The 22,731-nt window shown below is 41.7% G+C and overlaps 1 protein-coding gene across 1 annotated transcript in view; it reads right to left on the minus strand.

The window, feature by feature from the left end:
* The window catches only part of MEGF10 (multiple EGF like domains 10), a 125,782-nt gene that overhangs the window by 65,860 nt on the left and 37,191 nt on the right, over positions 1–22,731 (minus strand). The window contains exon 5 of the mRNA XM_081213575.1: positions 16,985–17,077. Within this exon, the coding sequence (XP_081069701.1) occupies positions 16,985–17,077 (93 nt within the window). The remainder of the gene's footprint in view (positions 1–16,984; positions 17,078–22,731) is intronic.

Consider the following 22,731-nt stretch of genomic DNA (forward strand, 5'->3'; position numbering starts at 1 on the left):
CTATAGGAAAGTGCGCCTTGGTTTTGGAATGCTTTGGTTTTGGAACAGACTTCCAGGACGGATTAGGTTTGAGAACCAAGGTACCACTGTATGTTCATATTGCATATGGGGGCCTAAGGGTGAAAGGGATTATTCTGCCTACAATACAGTATTAGCTGCTGCAATACAGTATGCCAACTCTCATTACAATTATGTACATGCAGAGAAATTATCATGGCATCTTTACAAGCAATAGTTTACTCAACGCCCCACCTCCTCAGAGTCATGTTAACAAATGTCAGATGTGGAGCTGTTCTACATGTTGTCTAGGTATCTTATCTACATACGGATACCTACCTATTTTTGCAATGCGTGTAAGAAACAGAGCATTCTCTCTTTTTACCTATCTTAATATCTTTGATATCTTAATATCTTTGAAATCAACAGGATTATCAGCGCAGTTCTGTGCATGTGTACTCAGAGCTCAGCCATACCTTCCAACACGATGCAGCCCAAATCTGAGACACCATCTTTTGGGTACGAATTTCTGCAAGAGTCACATGACCCAAGCAATATCAAAGACCTGAAAAAGCGATCTCGGACCGAAATCGCGCAAGAGCAAGGGGCCCAAAATGGCCGTTGTACTTTCATGGGGGGAAAACAGTTGTCCCAGTTTTTCTGGGGCAGTAAGTGGGTATGAGCTCAACCCCAGTGAATTCAATGTAACTTACTCCCAAGTAAGTATGTACAGAATTGCAGCCTTCTGTCAATTTATACGAATCTATCATTGGACATTTAGTAGTTCCAGAGCATTTCTAACGAGGACAATTAGCAACGTTCAAGTTGAAAGCATGTCCACCCCTGTCAGCTGCGCAAAACTGCTTTTGGGAGCATTGTTGTGGTTGACCATGTCCACCTGCAAATTGGTCCAAGCTGGACAAGGCGCTTTGCCGCTACTGCAGTGAATTGGGGGGGGGCGGTCAGTGTGTGGGTGCAGTTAAATAAGTTAATTTGATGGTGTGGTAAATTAGATCACATTCTTAGCAGGGAAGTGTAGGAAAGGTTAAGGTCAACTAAGGGAGCAGATAAGCATCCTTAGGCGCCTTTGAAGGTGAAGGACGTTCTTGGAGGTCAGCTCCTCCTGGGTTGCGAGTCCCTTAGCCTGGATATGGAATATTCTTGAGGTTCACCTGCTGCAGCTACCTGGAGTTTTGGGGACGCACGAGAGGATGGAGCAGGAAGGCCTCCCGATGTCTGGACTTTGGGGCTATGCTTTGTCATGCTGCTTGGAAGGTCTAGGGTTCAGCTTATCCAAAGCTGAGATTTAGGATATCTTCCCATACTTCTCATTTCACCCGCATATATTATTTTTAAAAAATGTGGTCCTATTTCAACCTATTACTTGTGTTGTCCCACCACTTTGTTCTAGGCCTGGTTGCAACCAAACACACTAGGTTGCCTTTCTATCTACCTGTCAGGATTCTGATACAGATCTGGCCTGTGGAGTCAAAAAGCCGAAGAACGTTATCTACCCAAGTATCATGACTAATGTACAAAAAAGCCTGCACCATTGCTAAGAACAAATAATATTATTGTACAGGACAAGTAAGTCACGTTGTTTCTTGCCTAATACTGACCGACTTCACAGACTCAGAGAGTTGTAGAGTTTGAAGGGACACTATAGGCCATCTAGTTTAAGTCTCTGCAATACAGGAATCACATTTAAAAGGTCTCAGATGACAAGTTGAAGAGATCTGTCAAGAATAGTTACTTGGAATTACAGAAATATGAGCAAAATTGCAGTGGAAAGCTATTATTTAGCACGTGTGCTAAAAAAACCTCCATGAATAAAACACTGCTTTATCTCATTACTTCACCTCATAGCATTTAAAACATTAAAAAGCATATGGAAGCAGCACGGCTGTTAATCTGCTGAAAACAGGCTGTCTTCAAATTAATGACTATCCTCAGGTTACAGACTGTTGGGCAGGGGGTTAATCAGCATATGTACCATAGTGACTCATTGCTGTTCCAAGGTAAGAGACAGGGGAGGCAGAGGAGACAAACAAAACCTAACTTCTATTAAGCTAAGGGTAGCAAATTACAAGTCAAGCTTAAAGGAGGTCAAGAAGGAGCACACTGCAAATGCAAAATTGTCACTTGGGGGGGTGGAGAAGCACCACTTAAAGTAACTTCTACAAATTATAACACTATAATGATTTTTAAAACCTCATGGGAAAGATTTCAGAATGCGGCAGCCAAACTGGTGACTGGGAGTGGCTGCCGAGACCATATTACACTGATCCTTAAAGACCTACATTGGCTCCCAGTACGTTTCTGAGCACAATTCAAAGTGTTGGTGCTGATCTTTAAAGCCCTAAACGGCCTCGGCCCAGTATATCTGAAGGGGTGTCTCCACCCCCATCATTCAGCCTGGACACTGAGGTCCAGCTCCGAGGGCCTTCTGGCAGTTCCCTCACTGCGAGAAGTGAGGTTAGAGGGAACCAGGAAGAGGGCCTTCTCAGTATTGGCGCCTGTCCTGTGGAATGCCCTCCCGTCAGATGTCAAGGAAATAAACATCTCTCTGACTTTTAGAAGACATCTGAAGGAAGCCCTGTTTAGGGAAGTTTTTAATGTTTGATGTTTTATTCTATTTTTAGTGTTCTGTTGGGAACCACCCAAAGTGACTGGGGAAATCCAGCCAAATGGGTGGGGTATAAATAATAAAATTCTTATTCTTATTCTTATTCAGACCTAAATGAAAACAAAAAAGAAGTCCATATTATACTTTGGCTTCAGAATTTCTTCTCAGGCAAACTTTCAGAATAGGCCTTGGATTTACATGCTCCTTCTTCTGCTTCTCCCGCCTCCCAATAAACACCACATTTTGACAGCCACGCATATGATGTCCTTATTCTTTTCCCCCTGAATTGAAAGAACGTCTACTAGCTTGGGCCCTACACCCAATCTGTTCCCCAGGAAGAATTTGTGAACTAACGTGTTCAATCTAATTGAATTATATTTTTGCATCAACTGGGAAGGGATAGTTCAGATCAAATATTAATTTGGGCTGCCTTCTGGGCATCTATTTTCAATGAACAAAACATGGTGCTATAAGAACAAATACTCTGAATTATCACAGCCTATAAATTAACCCATTATGCTTTTCCAAAATACCCATGAGAACATGCCTCTCGAAAATGAACAATGTGGAACTGCTAATGCTGATGATTAAAAAAAACACCACGTAGATACATTTACATGATTGCAGGTGGTGCACAGATCTCATAGCACTTTTCTATAGCAGAAGATATTGTTAGAATATTGTTAGAATCCTGAGAATCACAGGGCTGAGATTGTGCATTGGCAAGGCCTTGAAGGAGCTCTTTGGTCTAGCCAGGATTTCACAGAAACAGTGGAGTGCCTTCACATGCAGAGTGGATGCGATGCTGCTGCAGTTTGTGTACCAATATCATGTAAATTGTAGTGGCTTTATGTGAGCCCTCCATCGCCTGTCCAACCACCCCAACCGGCATCTCCATGTGGACCCAATCCTACTGCCTGCCCCCAGTGCTCCCATGGGCAGTTGTATGGGGTGAAGAAATGTGAGGAAACAGACTAAAATTGGCAGTGGAAGCCAGTTTCTAGATATCATGATTATGACAATGTTTCCTAAAGAAACCATAAGCCGCCTTAAGGAAAACTGTCAATGTTCCTTATTAACGTTAGCTGCTTTGATACCTCATTGTATTCACTGAAAAAATTCAAAAACCTGACATGTTTTTCAGATGCGAGCAAAATACAGTTGTACCTTGACTTTCAAATGCCTTTGGTGTCGAACGTTTTGGCTTCCAGACAATCAAAAACTGGAAGTGATTGTTCTGGTTTTCGAACATTATTTGGAACCTGAACGTCCAACGTGACTTCCACGGCTTCTGATTGGCTGCAGGAGCTTCCTGCAGCCAATCGGAAGCAACGCCTTGGCTTCCAAATGTTTTGGAAGTCGAACAGACTTCCGGAACCGATTCCATTTGACTTCCAAGGTACCACTGTAATGCTGAAGTACGCAAAATATGCAATCTGTTCATATAAACAATGCTAATTAGGTTCTACTAAAACATACAGATTAGCTGTAGCATTCCAACTCACACCACTGCATCTCTGTCCAGCTCAAAAAGGGGTCCAGGTGGGAGTTCACTTGCAGGAACGGTGATGGCCAAAAAGCCACTTTCAACACTCTCCCAAAGGGTGCACTAGTTCTGGGGATGAATGGGAGGAAGATTTAGAAGGACTCCCTGCCCATCTCCTTCTCTTCCTCCTCCTTTGGATACAGTAGAGAGGGCAATGGTGAAGTTGAACAGGGTCGGCCTTGAGGAACCTAAACAGTTTGGAGCTGGGTGCCATATTCAGGGAGCAGAACCAGGAAGACCTCCCCCAAACCTGAAGGAATGTGACATGCATAGGTAAGGAGCTGGCATTAAGGCACACCTAATCATGACAGGTTTAGGAGCCTAAAAAGAGAATTAAGCATTTCCCACAATTGGTTTCATTTCCCCTATGCAGTTCCTAAGTTCTTAATAAAGTGGCCCTAATTAAAGTCAGGACACGGGTGGTGCTGTGGGTTAAACCACAGAGCCTAGGACTTGCCGGTCAGAAGGTCGGAGGTTTGAATCCCCGCGACGGGGTGAGCTCCCGTTGCTTGGTCCCTGCTCCTGCCCACCTAGCAGTTTGAAAGCATGTCATAGTGCAAGTAGATAAATAGATACTGCTTCAGTGGGAAGGTAAACGGCATTTCCGTGCGCTGCTCTGGTGTGCCAGAAGCGGCTTGGTCATGCTGGCCACATGACCCGGAAGCTGTACGCCGGCTCCCTCGGCCAATAAAGCGAGATGAGCGCCGCAACCCTAGAGTTGGCCACGACTGGACCTAATGGTCAGGGGTCCCTTTACCGTTACTTTAGTTAAAGCCATGTTCAACTAAATGTGGTATAGTCCAGTCCATCCAACCTAAGAAGGAGAAGGATATTTACAAAGTCTCAAAAAGAATGACAGTGGCTGGATCCAGACACGTCAAAGAAGCATTTCAGTTTAAAGCGATGTAAATTTAAACAGGGAAAACAGGTTGAGAAAAATGGGACTCCACATTGTCATCTGATGGCACAATATTATATCACACGTACAACACATATAAATCACTTTTTCTTTATCAGCCTAGCTGAGTCCAGTGTGAGAGTCCTCCTGAAAATACATCCATCTGAACAGGCCCTTTTATTTTCTGTCCTTTGTTTCCTAGAACAACCCATTCTTTTGGCACATGGCAACAACTTATATGTTCTCCTCCTATTTAAGTACAATGAAGTGCTTCCCGCTTAATGCTCAGGGAAAATAGGATTTTGAGGTATTACAGAAATGTTGCATTCTGCACCTCAAGTACAGCCCCTTAGAGACACTGTTCTTAAATAATATACAGTATATTATAAGCAAATAAAAACATTTGATTAAACTTTTGTTCGCTTTCTCCCCTTAAACATTCAGATCATTTGGGAGCAATATTGCTTTAGTCCTCTGTAGTACATATTCAGCAGATCATGCAAAATATAGAACATTTCACTTACAACAACATCTCAAGTGAAAAAGATGCCTTTGGGACTAAGAATATTGCATTATATAAACACAATTAAAATGCACAGTACTCTTAAGCCAATGCCAGTTTACCATCAACAGCAACAAAGGCAAATTATAAATGCTCTCTGAAGCTCAATGACAAATGAAAACTTTATACATAGAAACAATCCCAAGTTACCAAAACTTTCTTCCAGAAAAAAAACTTAGCTGTAATGTAATAGACATCATGCTTCGGACTTTTGCACATCTGAAGATGCATTTCACATTCTAATCCAACTCTAATGTACACTACTTGAGATCCAGTCTTACACTTTCCTAAACTTGCAGTGCTTGGCAAACTGAGAAGCAAGGAAGTATGATATTATATATATATATTATATATATTATATATCTGGAAAGTGATACATTGCTTGCAATGATTTATTTATTTTTTTAGTCAGCAGCCTTTGCCTATGAATAATAAATAAAAAAAATTAAAATTATTGTTGTTCCAGAAATAATTGCATATTTTGTAAAGTTCCCCTTCTATTCACTTTCATATGTTACACTGTTGGCTTTCGACCTTCTGGCGTATCTGTCATTTCCCTATTATATAAAGAAATTATTTGTATTCAGGAATCTAAGCTTCCCCCTCCCCTGTTTGTTTGTTTCTTTTCTTTTGTAAAAGCTTTTTGACCAATGAAGCAGAAGAAAAGAGGAAATGTAATGCTCAGAGGTATAAAAACACTTCAATTGTATTTCTTTCAGACACTATATATTTCACAAGACACTTTAAGGCATTTTGGAATATAATACATGGAACTGAAGAATTGTTTAAAGCAAGTTCGGATAGTTCTTTTTGTTATTCATATACTGAAAAACAGGATACACTGGAGAATAATTATGATGACAGGAAACTTAAAACCACAAATATGAATGTGGTTCATCACCAAGATACAATCTGTGGCAGGTTTTCCCCTGCTTAAGTTTCTTATTATCTCACAGTTCTTTATTTTAATGGAAGTTAAGGATTGTTGATGCTATACACACACACACACACACACACAATATCAAGGAAACAGTGAAACCCATGAAGGCTACCTGAATTACTTTTCGTGCTGCTCACAAGGCTGGTATGGATGACAGTGGGTGGCCTGAACCCCACCACCATTTTTAGAATATGAAAATACACTTCCATACTTATTGTGTATGATTAAACAATACGTAACTGATTAATTGGTTTACCTTCTGATATAAATGAACTGGGGATAATGACTTGCATGTAATATGAATATGCACCAAACAAAACGAATAGTTGTTCCTATATTGAAGGAAAATGAATGATTTCATTGGAAACATAAATGCTATACAGTGGTACCTCGGGTTAAATACGCTTCATGTTACATACGCTTCAGGTTACAGACTCTGCTAACCCAGAAATATTACCTCGGGTTAAGAACTTTGCTTCAGGATGAGAACAGAAAACGTGCTCCAGCGGCGTGGCAGCAGCAGGAGGCCCCATTAGCTAAAGTGGTGCTTCAGGTTAAGAACAGTTTCAGGTTAAGAACGGACCTCTGGAACGAATTAAGTACTTAACTCGAGGTACCTCTGTATCTCAAATTTAGGTATATTGGGCTTTCTTGTATTTTTTTAAGTCGTCCCTTCCAGTTGAATGGAATCAAATACAGAATTTATTTTCAGAACTTGAAGATCTGTAAACTTGAACTTGATGCAAAAGGATGGTGTATGTTTTTATAACATGTTATAAAATATGTCTCTTTTTATACAAACGGGTTTTTTCCTTGTAACATTATTTTCTACCCTCTAGCAGATTTTCTTGCAGGTCCTGAGCTTGCCAAGCTTGCCATGTTTAAATGGGGGGGGGGGAGAGAGATTAAACTCCTTACTCCGATTATTCCACCTATCCTCTGAATGCTGGATTCTCTCCTTCAAGTCAGCTGAAGACTTCCTATCTTGACGTGATATTCAACTAAGTTTACTCAGAGCAGACCCACTGAAATTAATAAACCTGACTAAGAAAGGTCAATTAATTGACCACTAATAATGAAACAAATGTTGTAGATATTTTTCCGCATTTATTATGCTATTTTTGGGATATACAAATGACATGAGAAAATTTGTCTGTATAACATTATTCTTGTTTATAAAACCCAATATAAAGAATAAGGTCAATTAATTTCAATAAATCTACACTGGGTAAATGCTAGCCTTGGCGTCAAAAACCCTTGACGTTTGAATACTGGGTATTCAAAATGTGAATCTAAAAAATGTGAGTCCTGAGGAACTCAGATTAGGTCCAGGATAGATAGATAGATAGATAGATAGATAGATAGATAGATAGATAGATTATTACAAGATCTACATGAAATTGTAACCAGTTTACATAAAACTATACAGTATTTTGAGCTTCAGATCAAGGATTAGATAGAAAGGGTTGCAATGACCTTAAGTTAGAGAAATGGGTTGAACATTACCTCATGGCTAAGGTGCTCTACAGTTAGTGCATTCTTTTTATAATGAATATAAATGTAGCCATCTTTCCATTCGTACATCAAAATACTTATTTGCCCTGTCGCATCGGACTCCCATCTAGTCTCCTGCTGCCAAGTCCAGAAGAACAGCAGCATACAGATATGGACAAACCGTCCTGAGATCTGCAGGTATAGGGCTGTATACAATTTTTAACAAAACAATGAAATATTTGGTTCAAGGGCATGTATTACAACTGTAATTGTAACTCTTTCCGTCCTAGAACCATTTTTTTTAAGGATCTGCTCCACTTCTTACTCAACAGACATTTCCAATAATGGCTCTGCTTCAGTTCTGGTTCAGTTAAAAACAAGATTCAGCTTTGAGTTCAAGTTCAGATTTGGTTTGATTCCCTGGTTATTCTCCTATTGAGTTAGCTGAGTGCATTCCCTGGGTTTGGGATGTCAATTCACTTCAGACTTTCAGGGGCTGATTAAAAACTAAATGCTTCTCTGAGAATCTGGCAGTGTTTGCATCTCATGTGCATATCCCACAGAGATTGTGCCAAGGGATCCTGTTTCTCCTCTCTTCTGTGTCTGCCAGGTCCTGTGAGAAACATAACTGTGAGTATGGAACTTGCAAACTTTACAGACATTCCTGATGGGAAATGGCACCGCAGGGAAGCAAGATGATTGTGTCTGTAAAGTTCCATAATAAACGTGCACAATTCAGAAGTAAAAAGATGTGGAGGGTTTGTTTTTTTTGCTTTTGATCTGTCATGTCTGTTTTGTCAACATGATATATCAAGTTTAAAAATTGCCTTTCCTTTCCCCCCCTTTTCTTGGCCAAACACTCTCACTAAATCAGGGGAGCAAAGTACAGTGGTACCTTGGTTCTCAAACCCCTTGGTACTCAAACAACTTGGAACCCAAACACTGCAAACCCGGAAGTAAGTGTTCTGGTTTGCAAACTTTTTTTGGAAGCCGAACGTGCTCCTTTTTGAGTGTTACGCTTCCAATTTGAGTGCCACACTTCCGTTTTGAGTGTTACACTGAGGTCTGTCTGTTTTTGCTATTTATTTTGCCTTTTTGTTTTTGCGGCTTTTTTGTTTTGTTTTTGTGACTGTGTGGAACGTTTCATTTTGAGAAGTGTAAAGGTGTTGCATAGTGACAATGAATCACAGGTGAATGCTGGGCTATGCTGCTGCCACCCACTAGGGAGGAGCATTCAGGCCTGGGTACAGGAGGGGACCCACTACAGGAGCCCTTGGGGGTGATGAGAGCAGTGGAGGCCCAGGTTGGTGCTGCAGAAGCGGTATAACCAAGGGCCCAGTACACCTTAAGGAGCATCTCCACCCCCATTGTTCAGCCCGGACACTGAGATCCAGCTCCGAGGGCCTTCTGGCGGTTCCCTCACTGCAAGATGTGAGGTTACATGGAACCAGGCAGAGGGCCTTCTCAGTAGTGGCGCCCACCCTGTGGAACGCCCTCCCATCAGGTATCAAGGAAATAAACAACTATCTGACTTTTAGAAGACATCTTAAGGAAGCCCTGTTTAGGGAAGTTTTTAAAGTTTGATGTTATAATGTGCTTTTAATATTCTGTTGGGAGCTGCCCAGAGTGGCTGGGGAAACCCAGCCAGATGTGCAGGGTATAAATATATTACAGTGGTACCTCGGGTTACATATGCTTCAGGTTACATACGCTTCAGGTTACAGAATACCCAGAAATAGTGCTTCAGGTTAAGAACTTTGCTTCAGGATGAGAACAGAAATCCTGCTCCAGTGGCACGGCAGCAGCAGGAGGCCCCATTAGCTAAAGTGGTGCTTCAGGTTAAGAACAGTTTCAGGTTAAGTGCGGAACTCCGGAACGAATTAAGTACTTAACTCGAGGTACCACTGTATCATCATCATTATTAATTATTATTATTATTATTATTATTATTATTATTATTATTATTATTATTATGTTTTAGAATGTTAAAGTCTGAGCTGGGGAGTAGCCATTGATTTTTCACCATATAATAATAATCCCCTCACATGATCTGAATGCTTTGAGAAACAAAGCGTTTCCTAAGTCAGTTTTATTAAGACTGAGATCCACAGAACTGCTTCCACTGCAGTTCTAGCCATCTCCCTTCCCTTCATATTATTTGGAAACAAACAGATCAATCAATACTATCACAGCTTCGTGAACAATTTCCCCTGACGTGACTCTGACAGTGTGGTGTGCTGATTCTGTAGCTGCAAGGGACAGCTTCAACTTGTTTTGTGTCCAGTTCAAATGACATTGATCTGTCTACAGTATTCACTCAATAATCCTTTAATTTAGTTCCAATGAATGTCAAGTATTTTGCTGAAAAGAGCATATTTTGTATGTGTATATCCCATTACATAATGTAACGTGTCTTTTCCATCCCTTCATCCATTTTCATCAAAATACACTTCAGGCAATACAAACACTCGCTATTATGGTAACACGTTTGCCAAGGAAAGATCAGATAGAAACAAAAACAAAAAAGCCTAAAGTATCACTTTTCATCTATGATAATTTTTGGAGGATGCTATGGCATGTCATATTCTGACGTCTCTGCTAAATCTTTGACTCAGAGTGGATATCTCATACTTTGTGAATATGAAACTACTACAATTACCATTTCAAAACAAAGGCAAAGGAGAAAATTGTGTGCTTGGAGTTGCTTAGGGGAAATTGTGAAGGGTGTAAGAGGGGCAATGTTTGGAAGCAGCAGGAAGGTCATTGTATAGCGAGATGTTTGCTGACCTAAGAAAAAACACATAATGTGTAAAGCAGGGATGCAGGCGTAACAGATAAGAGATTAGAAATCATTTTATAATGAGAGACTAGGAAAGCAAAATGCATCAGGTGGCTCTGCTAGGACTAATGAAATACAAGACTCTGGTGCTGCAGTGAAAAGAGGTGAACGGCAGATGCATCCCCGGCAGATGCATCTTGCAAAAATAGTGCACTAGAGCAGTGTTTCCCAACCTTTTTTGGGCAAAGGCACACTTATTTCATGAAAAAAATCTTGAGGCACACCACCATTACAGCCCCGTGACGTCAGCGCGCAGCGTCACGCCGGGAGGGACATGAATTGCTAGCAAATTACATAAACACCTCCTTGAGGGCTGGCTCATCTTCTCCGAAGGCAGAACCCCATTAATTAACAGCACAGACTCACACCATAGCCAAGACGAGGGGGGAAAACCTCAGTCATGCACAGTCATGCACATGTGGGGGCTAAATGAGGACGAAGACCGGGCAGAGAGCAGGGTTCAAATCACCCCACCTGGCCAGGACAATCCCTGGGTGCTCCCTTGGGCCACTCGCCTGACCCACCTCGCAGGGCTGTTGTTGCGAGGATAACACGGGGACAACCACGCGCGCCCCCGGGAGCTCCTTGGAGGAGAAAGCGGGCGATGAATGCAATGCACGAAATATATGAGAGGTGACCAGGTTTTGCAGGTGAGGGGCCCCCGCCAGCCTCCGCTTCCAACACCCGGCGCAACGACGCCGAAGTTTCCCCCCGGGCTCGGCTCGGGGAGCAGCGCTGCTCCCCCCCCAGCTCCCCTTCGCCCTCCCGGCTCTCTCTGCCGCCCACTGGGGACCCCCCTCACCTGCCAAGTCCGGAGCGCCGGTGGAAGTTGCATGCATGCATGCAGGGCGCCACGTTGCCATTGCATTGCACTGCACTCCATGCAACGCTTGCACACATGCATTGCCTTGCATGCCCGCCAAGGGGTCTCCCCGCGGTCCGATGCGTCCCCTCCGGCGCGGATGCAGCATTGCAAAAATAAACACACACCCCCGACGCAGCCCTACCTGGGGGGCAGCCTCCGCCTCCGCCGCTCCGCCTCCGCGGGGATCCCCGGGCTCCATCCTGCCGCCCGATCTCCGCGGGGGCACAGGCAGGCTGCGCGGGGTCTGCGCGGAAGAGCCCCTGCCCGCCCGGCCGCCGCCGCCACACTCATTCCATGGCCGGGAGAAGAGCGCTTCAAACAAAGCGCCTGGTCCGCCAGGCCACGCTGGGAAACGTAGTTTGCGCACCCAGCGCGGGCGCGGAGCCCAAGGGCGAGGGGACTACGGATCCCGGCAGCCCCCGCGCCGGGGACGGAGGAGGAGAGGCCGGGTGCAGGGATGGAGGGACGGGTGGGCGAGCGAGTGAGTGAGTGGCAGCCGCCAAGCCTTGGCCAAGAGCCAGGAAGGGCCTCCCTGGAGGAGGAGGAGGAGGGAGGCGCAGAGCGGGAGGGAGGGAGGGAACCCCAGGGGTCATCTAGTGACGGCGCCCCAATCGAAAATTTGACTTAAAAAAAAATCTTTCGAATTTTTTAATTTTTCCCGCGGCACACCAGGCAACATCTCGCGGCACACTAGTGTGCCGCGGAACAGTGGTTGGGAAACACTGCACTAGAGTGTGTTTATACTGGGCTGTCCACACATCAATCAACATTATTAGTTGTTTGGTGGTTATTTTGCTTACTATATTGTTGTTGGAGGGGCAATTTTGCACTACAAAATTTTGCAGTATGTGATATGACATGTCACATAATTTCAGCCGGAAGCTACAGGACATTCACTGACTGGGAATGAAGCAGTATGTTCTCTCTGAAACTTTTGCAGGTCCAAACAGTATTGAAAGCGGAATCATATATTACCAGCCTGATACTATTGGGAGCACAAATCATAATTGCACAATAAAAATGACGTCTGGAGGGAGCCTCAGTGAGAAAGCAGCAATTTTGTTGCATGTTGCTTCATTCATTATTGTAAGCTACCTCATGTTATCTATCAGAGTCACAACAAGCATTTTTTTTTACCTTACTCCACTTCAACACAAGGAAGCGTTTTCCATGGGGGGGGGGGGTTGGTGGAAGGCAGTAGTGAGTTTTATTTTACCTTGACCTAAGTAAGAACTCCGCTTTAATTATGCTTCATGGTATCAGTTAGGGCTCATCCAGACTCCCTTTGGTGCTGCATTCCTAAGCAAAGGTCCAAGCTTTAAAGCACTGTGTCCGAGCACTTTATTTTGGCCCCACAAAACCATGCCTTTTGCCAGTTAATCGGAGCAAGCAGCAACCCATGGAAAACTCGAATCGCCATTCATTCTGATTCAGCATTATAAAGCGGGTTTTCACAAGAAAGTGCCAGAGCAAAAAGAAGAAGAAGAAAGCTGTATCATTTCCTTAGCTGAAAGGGTATGCAAAATCAGAAGGTCTACAATAAGAGTTTCAGACATGTTGCATGTCAGCTGCAAAGTAAATAAAGATTTCAGTAACAGAGCAATCCTAACCCCAATCCTCTGTGGGGAAGTGGCAGAGGATTCTCTCTGCATCTACCAAAAGTGCAGGTGGGTGAAAGCAATAGCCAGCATCAATCCTGAAACATGGAGATTAGCCTAAACCTAATCTGGGACTTCCATTTGGAGAAGCCTAGAGCTGGTGCAGCAAACATCAGCAATTTTTACTACCACCATCTTCCATCCTGGCCAGCATAACTAGAGAGCTATGGATCTGGTGAGGCTCCACCACTCTGTCCAGTTTTGCTGCACCAGAACTGCAGCCTAAGGAAGCAGTGCACTATTTTTACTAAACCAAAACGGGGATTAAGGACCATACTACAGATTATGTGAGAGATCTGTAATTGGAATTCCTGATCTATGTACGTTTTCAAAAACCAAAATACAGCTGCAGGGCTGGGACTGCCAATTAGTTGAATGTGGGAGAGTGCTTGTTGGGAGATATTGTCATGAACTGAGCGCAGTATATGAATAGTTTGGCCCTAACTCCTGGTACTTTTAAAGAGAAATCTGCTGAACTCAAAACTGATGTGACTTCACATCCAGTAATTGAGAAAATGATCATCTGCAAGACCGATAAACAACAAAATACAAACTAGATGTAAAGAAATAAGTAAAAGAGTGTGTGTTTAAAATCATTTAAAATCAAATTTGCTTTCCGACATGTTAAAAAGTTGTGATGATTAGTTGGATTATAGCTACATATCATGGAAACAGATATTAGGAATACCTATGATAGTTATAGGGTTCCAACAGATTAGACATGTTTAAAATCACATTGTTAATATGTCTGTAAAAAAAAGTTGTAGCTATTCTTGTATAAATAGCAGGTCTTTTATTTACCCCCCCCCCCCAAAAAAAAATGTTTGACTTAAAAGAGTATACGTGAAAGCAGCTGCTCCAACAATTTCTGAATGGCTTAAAGCACAATATACAATTGAATTTATAAACAAAGCAACACATTTTTATACACTGTGATGATAAGAAAATAAGTTTGATGAAAAAAGGATTATATTTTCCATGTATTGGAACAAGTATTAGGATAATAATGTTCAGTCTTGCTTGACAGAACACATCGCCTAGTTATTTTTAAAAAAATCTTAAAGGAAGCTTTAATATGCTATGTATGCATTGAACCAATTACAGATGGACAGAGTAGATGTCCACACACTTTCTCCCAGGATCACCCATTTGTTTATTTGGTGAGAATCCTACTACCACTTCACAATGAAAAGCTCTATTTGTCAACACAGATGAGGAAATCACACATGCCTTACAGCTCAGATAATAACAAACAGCATAGCTCAAATTATGCAAGCTAAAAGCGTTGCTTCGTTTTGACTATGGCCAATTTGATTTGCAGCAGGGCAATCCAATAAAAGCAGCATCTCATTCTTCTTTTGTCTGCTAGGGGAACATGGAGGCATGCCAGAAAGCCCAGGCTGCTTCTCCCCAAACCCTGCCTCAACTGCGTGTGAACAAAGTGCCTTTTTCTTTCCTAATCTGTCCTTGAAGTATAATTTTTCTGAAGTGTTTTTTTTTAAAGCACCAAGTTAGTTGCAATTCGTATGCAAAAACTTTTTACAGGGGATCACTAACATCCCAGGGGATCTCTCAATTCAAGGTACAGGCTCGGCAACAAGGGCTCTTTCACATGACTTCTGTTGCACAGAGACAAGAACACAGTATCTGCACTGTTGAACCCCATGACATTAGCAGCAAGTGGCAAAAGAACAGAGGGAAAGCAGGGAGAGAAGAAAGAGCTTTAGCACCAGCAGAAATGAAAGGAAGAAGAAAATAGTTATGGAGAACATAGCAACAAGACTTCGTTCCTCAAAATGCAATCAGTGGATGATTGAATTTGGTTAAATTGCTGTGCTTTCTTCCGTATTAGAAAAGCAAAGGAAAAAGAACAAAAGCCCCATTTTGCAGGTATGCATAGGCATATTTTGCTGAGTTTCACCTGCAGTTTTAATAATATTTGAAGGAACAGTACAAACGTCTCCAAGAAAACAGCATGAAAGAAATGCACATGAGAACCCACACTTACGTTTTCTTCTAGACTTCCAGGGAGCCAGAACAGACAAACTGCTACCCTGTTACTAGAATAACACAGATCTCCCCACATTCTAAATACCTTCCTGAGAGCATATTTTAGGATTGGCCCACTAGCCGATTGTGCCTTGTTTGGGGATAGTTTCATATGCTGACTGTTGCTAGAGTGGTTGAGTTGCATCCAACATTAGTTGCACTCAGAGGAGACCCATTAAAATTAATCGGCATGGCAAATGTAGGTTCATTAATTTCAACGGTCCCACTTCACATAAAACTCAAATACAATTTAGTGCCATAATTGGCCTGTTATTGTCTTGCTTGGAGCAAGCACATTGAGTTAAAGTAATAAGGCAACAAGCTCATCACACTCACGGGTTAAGTGATAAGATAATAAGCATGATGACCAATTCATGCCAGTTTTTGGACTTTTGGCTGTCAAGTATGAATCACAAGGATTTATGTAAATAACAACATGTGAATTCACCTAGCGATACTCAAGTTAAAGTGAAATAGCTGTGTTTACTCATTTCTTTTTTTCTTGTATCACCATAACAAAACTAAATCTGTGTCCTTGCTATATTTATCTATGTTACTTAGTAGTTTCAGTATACCAGAATGTAGCATTTTACACAGTTGAGTTTAACAAACAGAAGTGTAAAAAAAATCATCGATAAATTAGATCCGAAACATGAGAAATTGGTTGCCATTTCACTCAAGGAGGCTCCTTTACCTTGCTCCAATATTTTTTTGCCAGTTCACATTTCTATCACATGTGGGGGGGAAACACCCTTCTTTTTCATATTTCCAACATATGTCTAGATAGTTTTTATTTATTCTATGTATTTTTCAGGGGTGATATGCCATCTGGACAAGAATTTAAAGCAGTTCTCTTTTATGCCCATATTCAAGGAGAACTTACCATACATGCATTTAACGAAAGCTTTCCCCACACATCAACTTAATATTTTCTCCAATATTTTGGGCCCATTTTACCATGTAGTCTTTGACTCTGTCATTTTTAATAATTGATGGATTTCCCCCCAAATACGTTTGTTTTTATTCTTAACGTCCCAAACTCTGTAGTATCTCTTATTTGTCCATCAGTTGTAATAAAATACTACACACATTGATTTTGATAATATTTGAACTGTGGTTAATTTCCCCCTTGCATCTTTCTTTTGGCTTTAAATATGAAACCATATTCTCCTGAATTTATTAGAAGTTTGAAAAGGTATGCTTGTTCAAGCTATTTTGTTGCAATAGCAGCTTTTCATATCATCTGTTCAAGTGCTAAAAGCCACGTCCTGTGTGCCAGGAAACAAATTAATGCAGGGTTTTATCTGCTGACATTTGGCACTTCCTAATTTAATAAAGAGAAAACAGAGAAACAATCATACACAGAGAGATCCTATACCTTCATGTAAATCAGAGCTGACTTTTCAGACAGGCACTGGGGATTCCTGGCACAAGATTTTAAAATCTCCTTGCAAAGAAGGGGAACAGAACAGACAGAGCCCCAGACAGACAGTAGCAGATGTAGACTTACCACTGGAACAGTTGGGTCCACCCCACCCAGGCTCGCACTGACAGGTGTTTGGAGCGATGCAGCGACCATGGATACATTTATCAGCACAGTGAGCTGTCAGAGAAAGAGGGAAATCATCAAAGAAAGAAGGAATGAAAATATTGATATTTTTTTTAACCACCTACTTTCCATAATCCAGCTGTTTTATACTGTCTCTGGTTTCTCCTAAAAAACAAAGACTTATTTAGCATATTTAAAGTTTTTAATAACTTCCCCACATTTGCTGGGTGTTTAATATCCTTGGATTGTCCTCTCTAGTTTCAGTATTTTGGAAGGAATTTCACCATGGCTGCTTCAACTTTATATACCGTATTTTTTGCACCATAACACTCACTTTTTTCCTCCTAAAAAGTAAGGGGAAATGTCTGTGCGTGTTATGGAGGGAATGCCTATGGGTGGCATGCCTACGGATTTTCCTCCTCTAAAAACTACGTGCGTGTTATTGTCGGGTGCGTGTTATAGAGCGAAAAGTACGGTATCTATCCAGATAGAAAAAAGCAGCTCCTGTCCTTTAGTGACTCTATATTAGCAACTGTGTGCAGGAAAGGTGCTTGACAGAGCAATCGTAACCAGGTCAGGGAGGAGAAGAATTGGGGAGTCACACCATAGGCGCCGACTCCATGGGGCCTGAGGGGGCTCGAGCCCCCTCAAAAAAATTTTTGGGGGGGCTCAGCCCCCCCAATAATCTCGGGCGCCCTTCCAGCAGAGCGCCGGGGGCGGGGGCTCCTGCCTCGCTGCTTCGCAGCACCACCGCCACTGCCAAGGCACTGCCGGGGGGAATTTCCTTCCTCCTGGCGGTTTCAGCCCCCGCGAGAACAGGGGAATCCCGACTGGCCACACCTCCCAGCCAGCCAATCGGCTGGCTAGGGGGGCGTGGCTTGCCCTATTTAGGGCCGGAGCCACTTTATTTGCATATTCATGAGCTTATTTATTATTCATGAGCTTTCCCGGGCCCCCCCCAATATTTTTTATAAGTCCGCGTCCCTGAGTCACACCCACATCTGACTTCTGCTGGTAAGGATGGAAAATAAGGACAGGGTTTTTTTGTCCATCTTTGCTGTGCCAGCTCCATTGGGTGAGCCACATGGCTTCTAATTCCACAGATTCATAGCCTCTGGCCCCTTGCTCCCACAATGCCCTATTTCTGAGCTTTTATCCATTCAGGCCTCTGCCACAGGAGAGCCCCCCTGCCATCTCTAGAAGCATTCATCTTCTCCAGCGGAGAGGTGATTAAGCTGCATCATAATTACCCACCCCTTCTGTTCCTGCTCTCTTGTTTTATCGCTCTCTTTTTTGTGTGTGTCACATACGTGACTGATATACACCATTTATTTGGCAACCATAAATGTGTCATATTTTTGCAGTCATGATCATCAGTGAACATGATAGCCTGTGGCTACTGCATTCAGATGTAAAAGCAAGAGAAGAGTAACATATATATATACAACAGCTTCTCTTACCACATTGAAAACAAAGATTCCAGTAAAGAATGAAAAGTATTGACTGCTATCAGATTTTCCTACAGGGCAGGTGCATTCAACATTTTTTCTAATACTTGTATCTCTTGAACATCCTTACAATGGGTCTCTACAATTAATCCCTGGTTCTAAAGTAACAATCAGTACTGCAGATAATGTTGCAGTCCAAAAAATAACAAATACAGTGGTACCTTGGGTAAAAGAAACTGTTCTCCGGCGGCGTAGCAGGCCCCATTAGCTAAAGTAGTGCTTCAGGTTAAGAACAGTTTCAGGTTAAGAACAGACCTCTGATACGAATTAAGTACTTAACCCGAGGTACCGCTGTAGATGTAAGGGATAGAGCCCCTACTCTCAACACTTTACCCTGTATAAGTTGTTAAAAGGGCAATTATCCACTGCATACAAGTACCTAAAAACTGACATGAACTTTGGACAAAATATGTGAGAAACAGTAGATACAACCCCCCCTTTTCACTGGGTCATTATCCCCTCTTCCTGTTGTCTTCCCTATTGTCCTTTCCCTCTTGCTTCCTACCATAGCATTCCATGACATTTTTTTGTAAAATGCTGCCAATCTGCATATTAAGGATGCTTCTAGGGCCATGGCATTCTGAAGAGTTTTGATTAAAACAAGATTAAATTTTGGTCTTCATATGCTAGGAAACATTAAAAAAATAATAGCACAGCTGCTAGGGAGATATGTCACACACTAGAAGCAGCTGTAAGAATATTTACGTTTGGACTGAGTTCAAAGACTTGCAGAGTTTTAGGAAGGTATAAGGGGATGTGTTTGTATCATGGCTTGCCAAGAAATTTTAAGAGCAGATGCAGGAAAATGTTGAAGTACAAAGCCTAGTGTACCTTGCAATGCAATGCTACACAATTACCCGAAGGTAAATCTTAATACATTCAGTGGGGCTTGCTCCCAGGTGTGTGGTTAGAGGACTGCAGCCTTAAAGTCTAGTTTTCTATTAGGAATACAAGGAGCTGCAGCATCAGGAGGCTAGCCTGACCTGCATTATCTAACTGCCTGTAATAACATAATAAAGTGGTTTTCTCAAAGCGACTGGAAAATTACTGCTAGGCACAGAACAATGTTATAAACATTATTATTGCAACTCTTGACCGGAAACCAGAATCTGCCTTTTTCTGCGTCCAATCATTTTTGTAAATCTATAGAAAAATATCTAGTGTTGGGCAAATGTTGTGTCTTCAGGAACTTGGGCAGAGGTTTCTTTCTCTTGCTGCTACTGGATAGCTTTAGCATAGTTAGGAATAAAAAGTTTTGTGTCTCTTGTGTAGGATATCTATATTTTTTTTGTGCATTCTGCAATTTCCTGAAGACATTGGGGTTGGACCTGAGACCGTTAGTATGGTGCTCTAAAGCCCGTCCACCTATAAACATCTGTCAGATACAGATGTTATGAAGTATTCCCTTCTCAAAGGAGAACATGTCAATAAAATCAATTCTTTAATGCTAAAAGTGTGCAGAAATTAATTTATTTGCAGATTATATTTTCTTCTGCAGGTAACAATGGCTTTAGACGTGCATTTGCATAAACAGCATGTTTCTGTTTTGCTGATACTACTGGGTTATGCTGGTTTGGTTGTCATTTGAACAGAAAACCAAAATCCTAATACCTACTTAAGGGGGCCTATATGAGAGGGGGAAAGTGTGGAACTGGTATCTCCTATAGAATACTGAGTGAAATACAGTGGTACCTTGGTTCTCAAATGCCTTGGTTCTCAAACGCCTTGGTTCCCAAACTCCAAAAACCCTGAAGTAAGTGTTCCGGCTTTCAAACGTTTTTCAGAAGTCGAACATCCAATGTGGTTGTCCACTATTGTTTCTGGGGCGCCTGCACCAATCAGAAGCTGCGCCTTGGTTTTCGAACATTTCGGAAGTCAAATAGACTTCCGGAACGGATTAAGTTTGGCACTTTTGTTTTTGCTATTTATTTTGGTTTTTTTGTATTAGTGGCTTTTTTAGTTAATTTGTTTTTGTGACTGTGTGGAACCCAGTTCAGCTACTGATTGACTGTGTGACTGAGGAAATTGATAAAAGCCCCCCATCCAAATAATGACTATCATCAGTGCAGGTAAGAAAAAAATACTTTGAATTTTTATCATCTACAATACTGTCCTATTTATTTTATAGTACAGTACATGGCGTTTCCGTGCACTGCTCTGGTTCCCCAGAAGCGGCTTAGTCATGCTGGCCACATGACCTGCAAGCTGTCTGAGGACAAATGCCGGCTCCCTCGGCATATAAGAGCGAGATGAGCACACAACCCCAGAGTCGTCCACGACTGGACCTAACAGTCAGGGGTACCGTTACCTTTACCTTTACAATGATTCTTGCTTTCATTTTATGGATCAGTGGTCTCGTTGTGAAATTCATGTTAAATTGCTGTTTTAGGGTTTGTTTTTAAAAGTCTGGAACGGATTAATCCGTTTTGCATTACTTTCTATGGGAAAGCGCACCTTGGTTTTGGAACACTTTGGTTTTGGAACAGACTTCCGGAACGGATTAAGTTTGAGAACCAAGGTACCACTGTATAAGAAGAATAAAAGGCAGCAGTAGTAGGGCAGTGGTTTCAACTAGTCACCCTTTGGTTAGTTTCTAGTTGAAAGGATATTTGAGCCAAATATAATCATTTGAAACATCCACAAGAAGTTGCAATTTTCTTCAATACCAGCTATTGCCAGTGAAAACAAAATAAACCACTCTGTTTTTATTTACAAGACCGACATGAAAAGTTGGCACTAGAAAAAAGGAAACAAACAATAAATGTTATTATCTATGTGTTAATTCTATACGTTTTCTGCTTCTTTTGCTATTATCACTGCACATGGGCAAATACAGCTGGACAAAGTTTATTCCCCAGGGGAGCTCATTATCCAAATCAAGTATGTGCAGTGAGATGACAACATTTGGAGTCATCTCAGTCCATCCCAGAGAGTAGGACAGAAAGACAAGCCAGAAGCCAGCAACAAAAGTTCCATGTGCACCCAGGAAATAAAGTGAGTTTTGTTTTATTTTTTGAAATGGCAAGCGGATGGAAGCATCAGGGAGGATGGACCTTGAGAATAATCCCTTTATTGTCATGTCACTCTCAAGGCCAATGTTCATGGAATCTCAGACATTCATCTCCATCCCTTCCTCTGCAGGAAGAGACCACATTTTTGTTCCCTTTTGCCTGAGAAAGCCACTGTCCACTTTTAATCTTGCACACAAGGATCTTCCTGGCTGACTGACAGCTGAAGAAATAATCAGTGGCTCTTCTAATCCTGGCACCAGAGATGCTAGACAGGAACTTACAACTGCCAACTGGAGCTGTCGGTTGAAGAGTTATGCATCCATCAGCATTGGCACTTACAACGAAAAGGAATTCAGAGAGGGTGAATTAAAATACAGCCTTTTCAATTACTATCAAATCTTCTTGTTGAAGTCAAGACAAAAAGACGTGCAAGCCCCTAAGACACCTGCACAGGAAGGTCTACTATGGACTGAAGTTTGGATTAATGTAGCAGTGACCAATTGGTGTCACTCCATCAGGCACAATGCTTTTTGGGCTCCATAAAGAAATGACCCTACAGCTATATGAAAGCATACTGATAACTCCAACACAATAATGTTAGACCTGTATTTCTGTCTCCTTTTCTGTTTTCACTTAAGAATCTCAACTATGTGCTGAGAATCTTTTTTTAAAAAAAAAATGTTGTAGTTAAATACACACTAAGGCTACAATCCTATAAAGACTTAATTGTAGCAAGCCTCTTTAGAACTGAACATTTATATGATTACTAGCTTTAAAAAAAGTATACCAAACTAAATGAACTCTAGAATTACTTTCAAAGATGGGAAGCACTGACGATTAAGTGCTCTGTGATACTTCCTTTGCTACCTGAGGACAAACAACTGCTGTCATCCAGTATATAATCCAAACAATACATTTTATCTGAATTCTATTAGGTATTAGCAGTTGTAATTGAATCCCTAATTAACACATACTTTTCAGTTCTGCAAAGTTAATATTCTTTTCAGATATTAGTGCCTGTATTGCAATGATACACTACATTAGCCCTTAAACCAAAGAAGATATTGGACATCAAAAATAGAAAATTTTGACAACAAAACACTTTTCTCTCCAAAGCTCCATCAGGGTTCACATATGAACTTCATTTTCTCTTACATGTTAGAGGCATGCAAATCCAAACATGCAAATC

The sequence above is a fragment of the Podarcis bocagei genome (genome assembly GCF_964188305.1).
Source record: "Podarcis bocagei genome assembly, chromosome: 11".
Taxonomy (NCBI): Eukaryota; Metazoa; Chordata; class Lepidosauria; order Squamata; family Lacertidae; genus Podarcis; species Podarcis bocagei.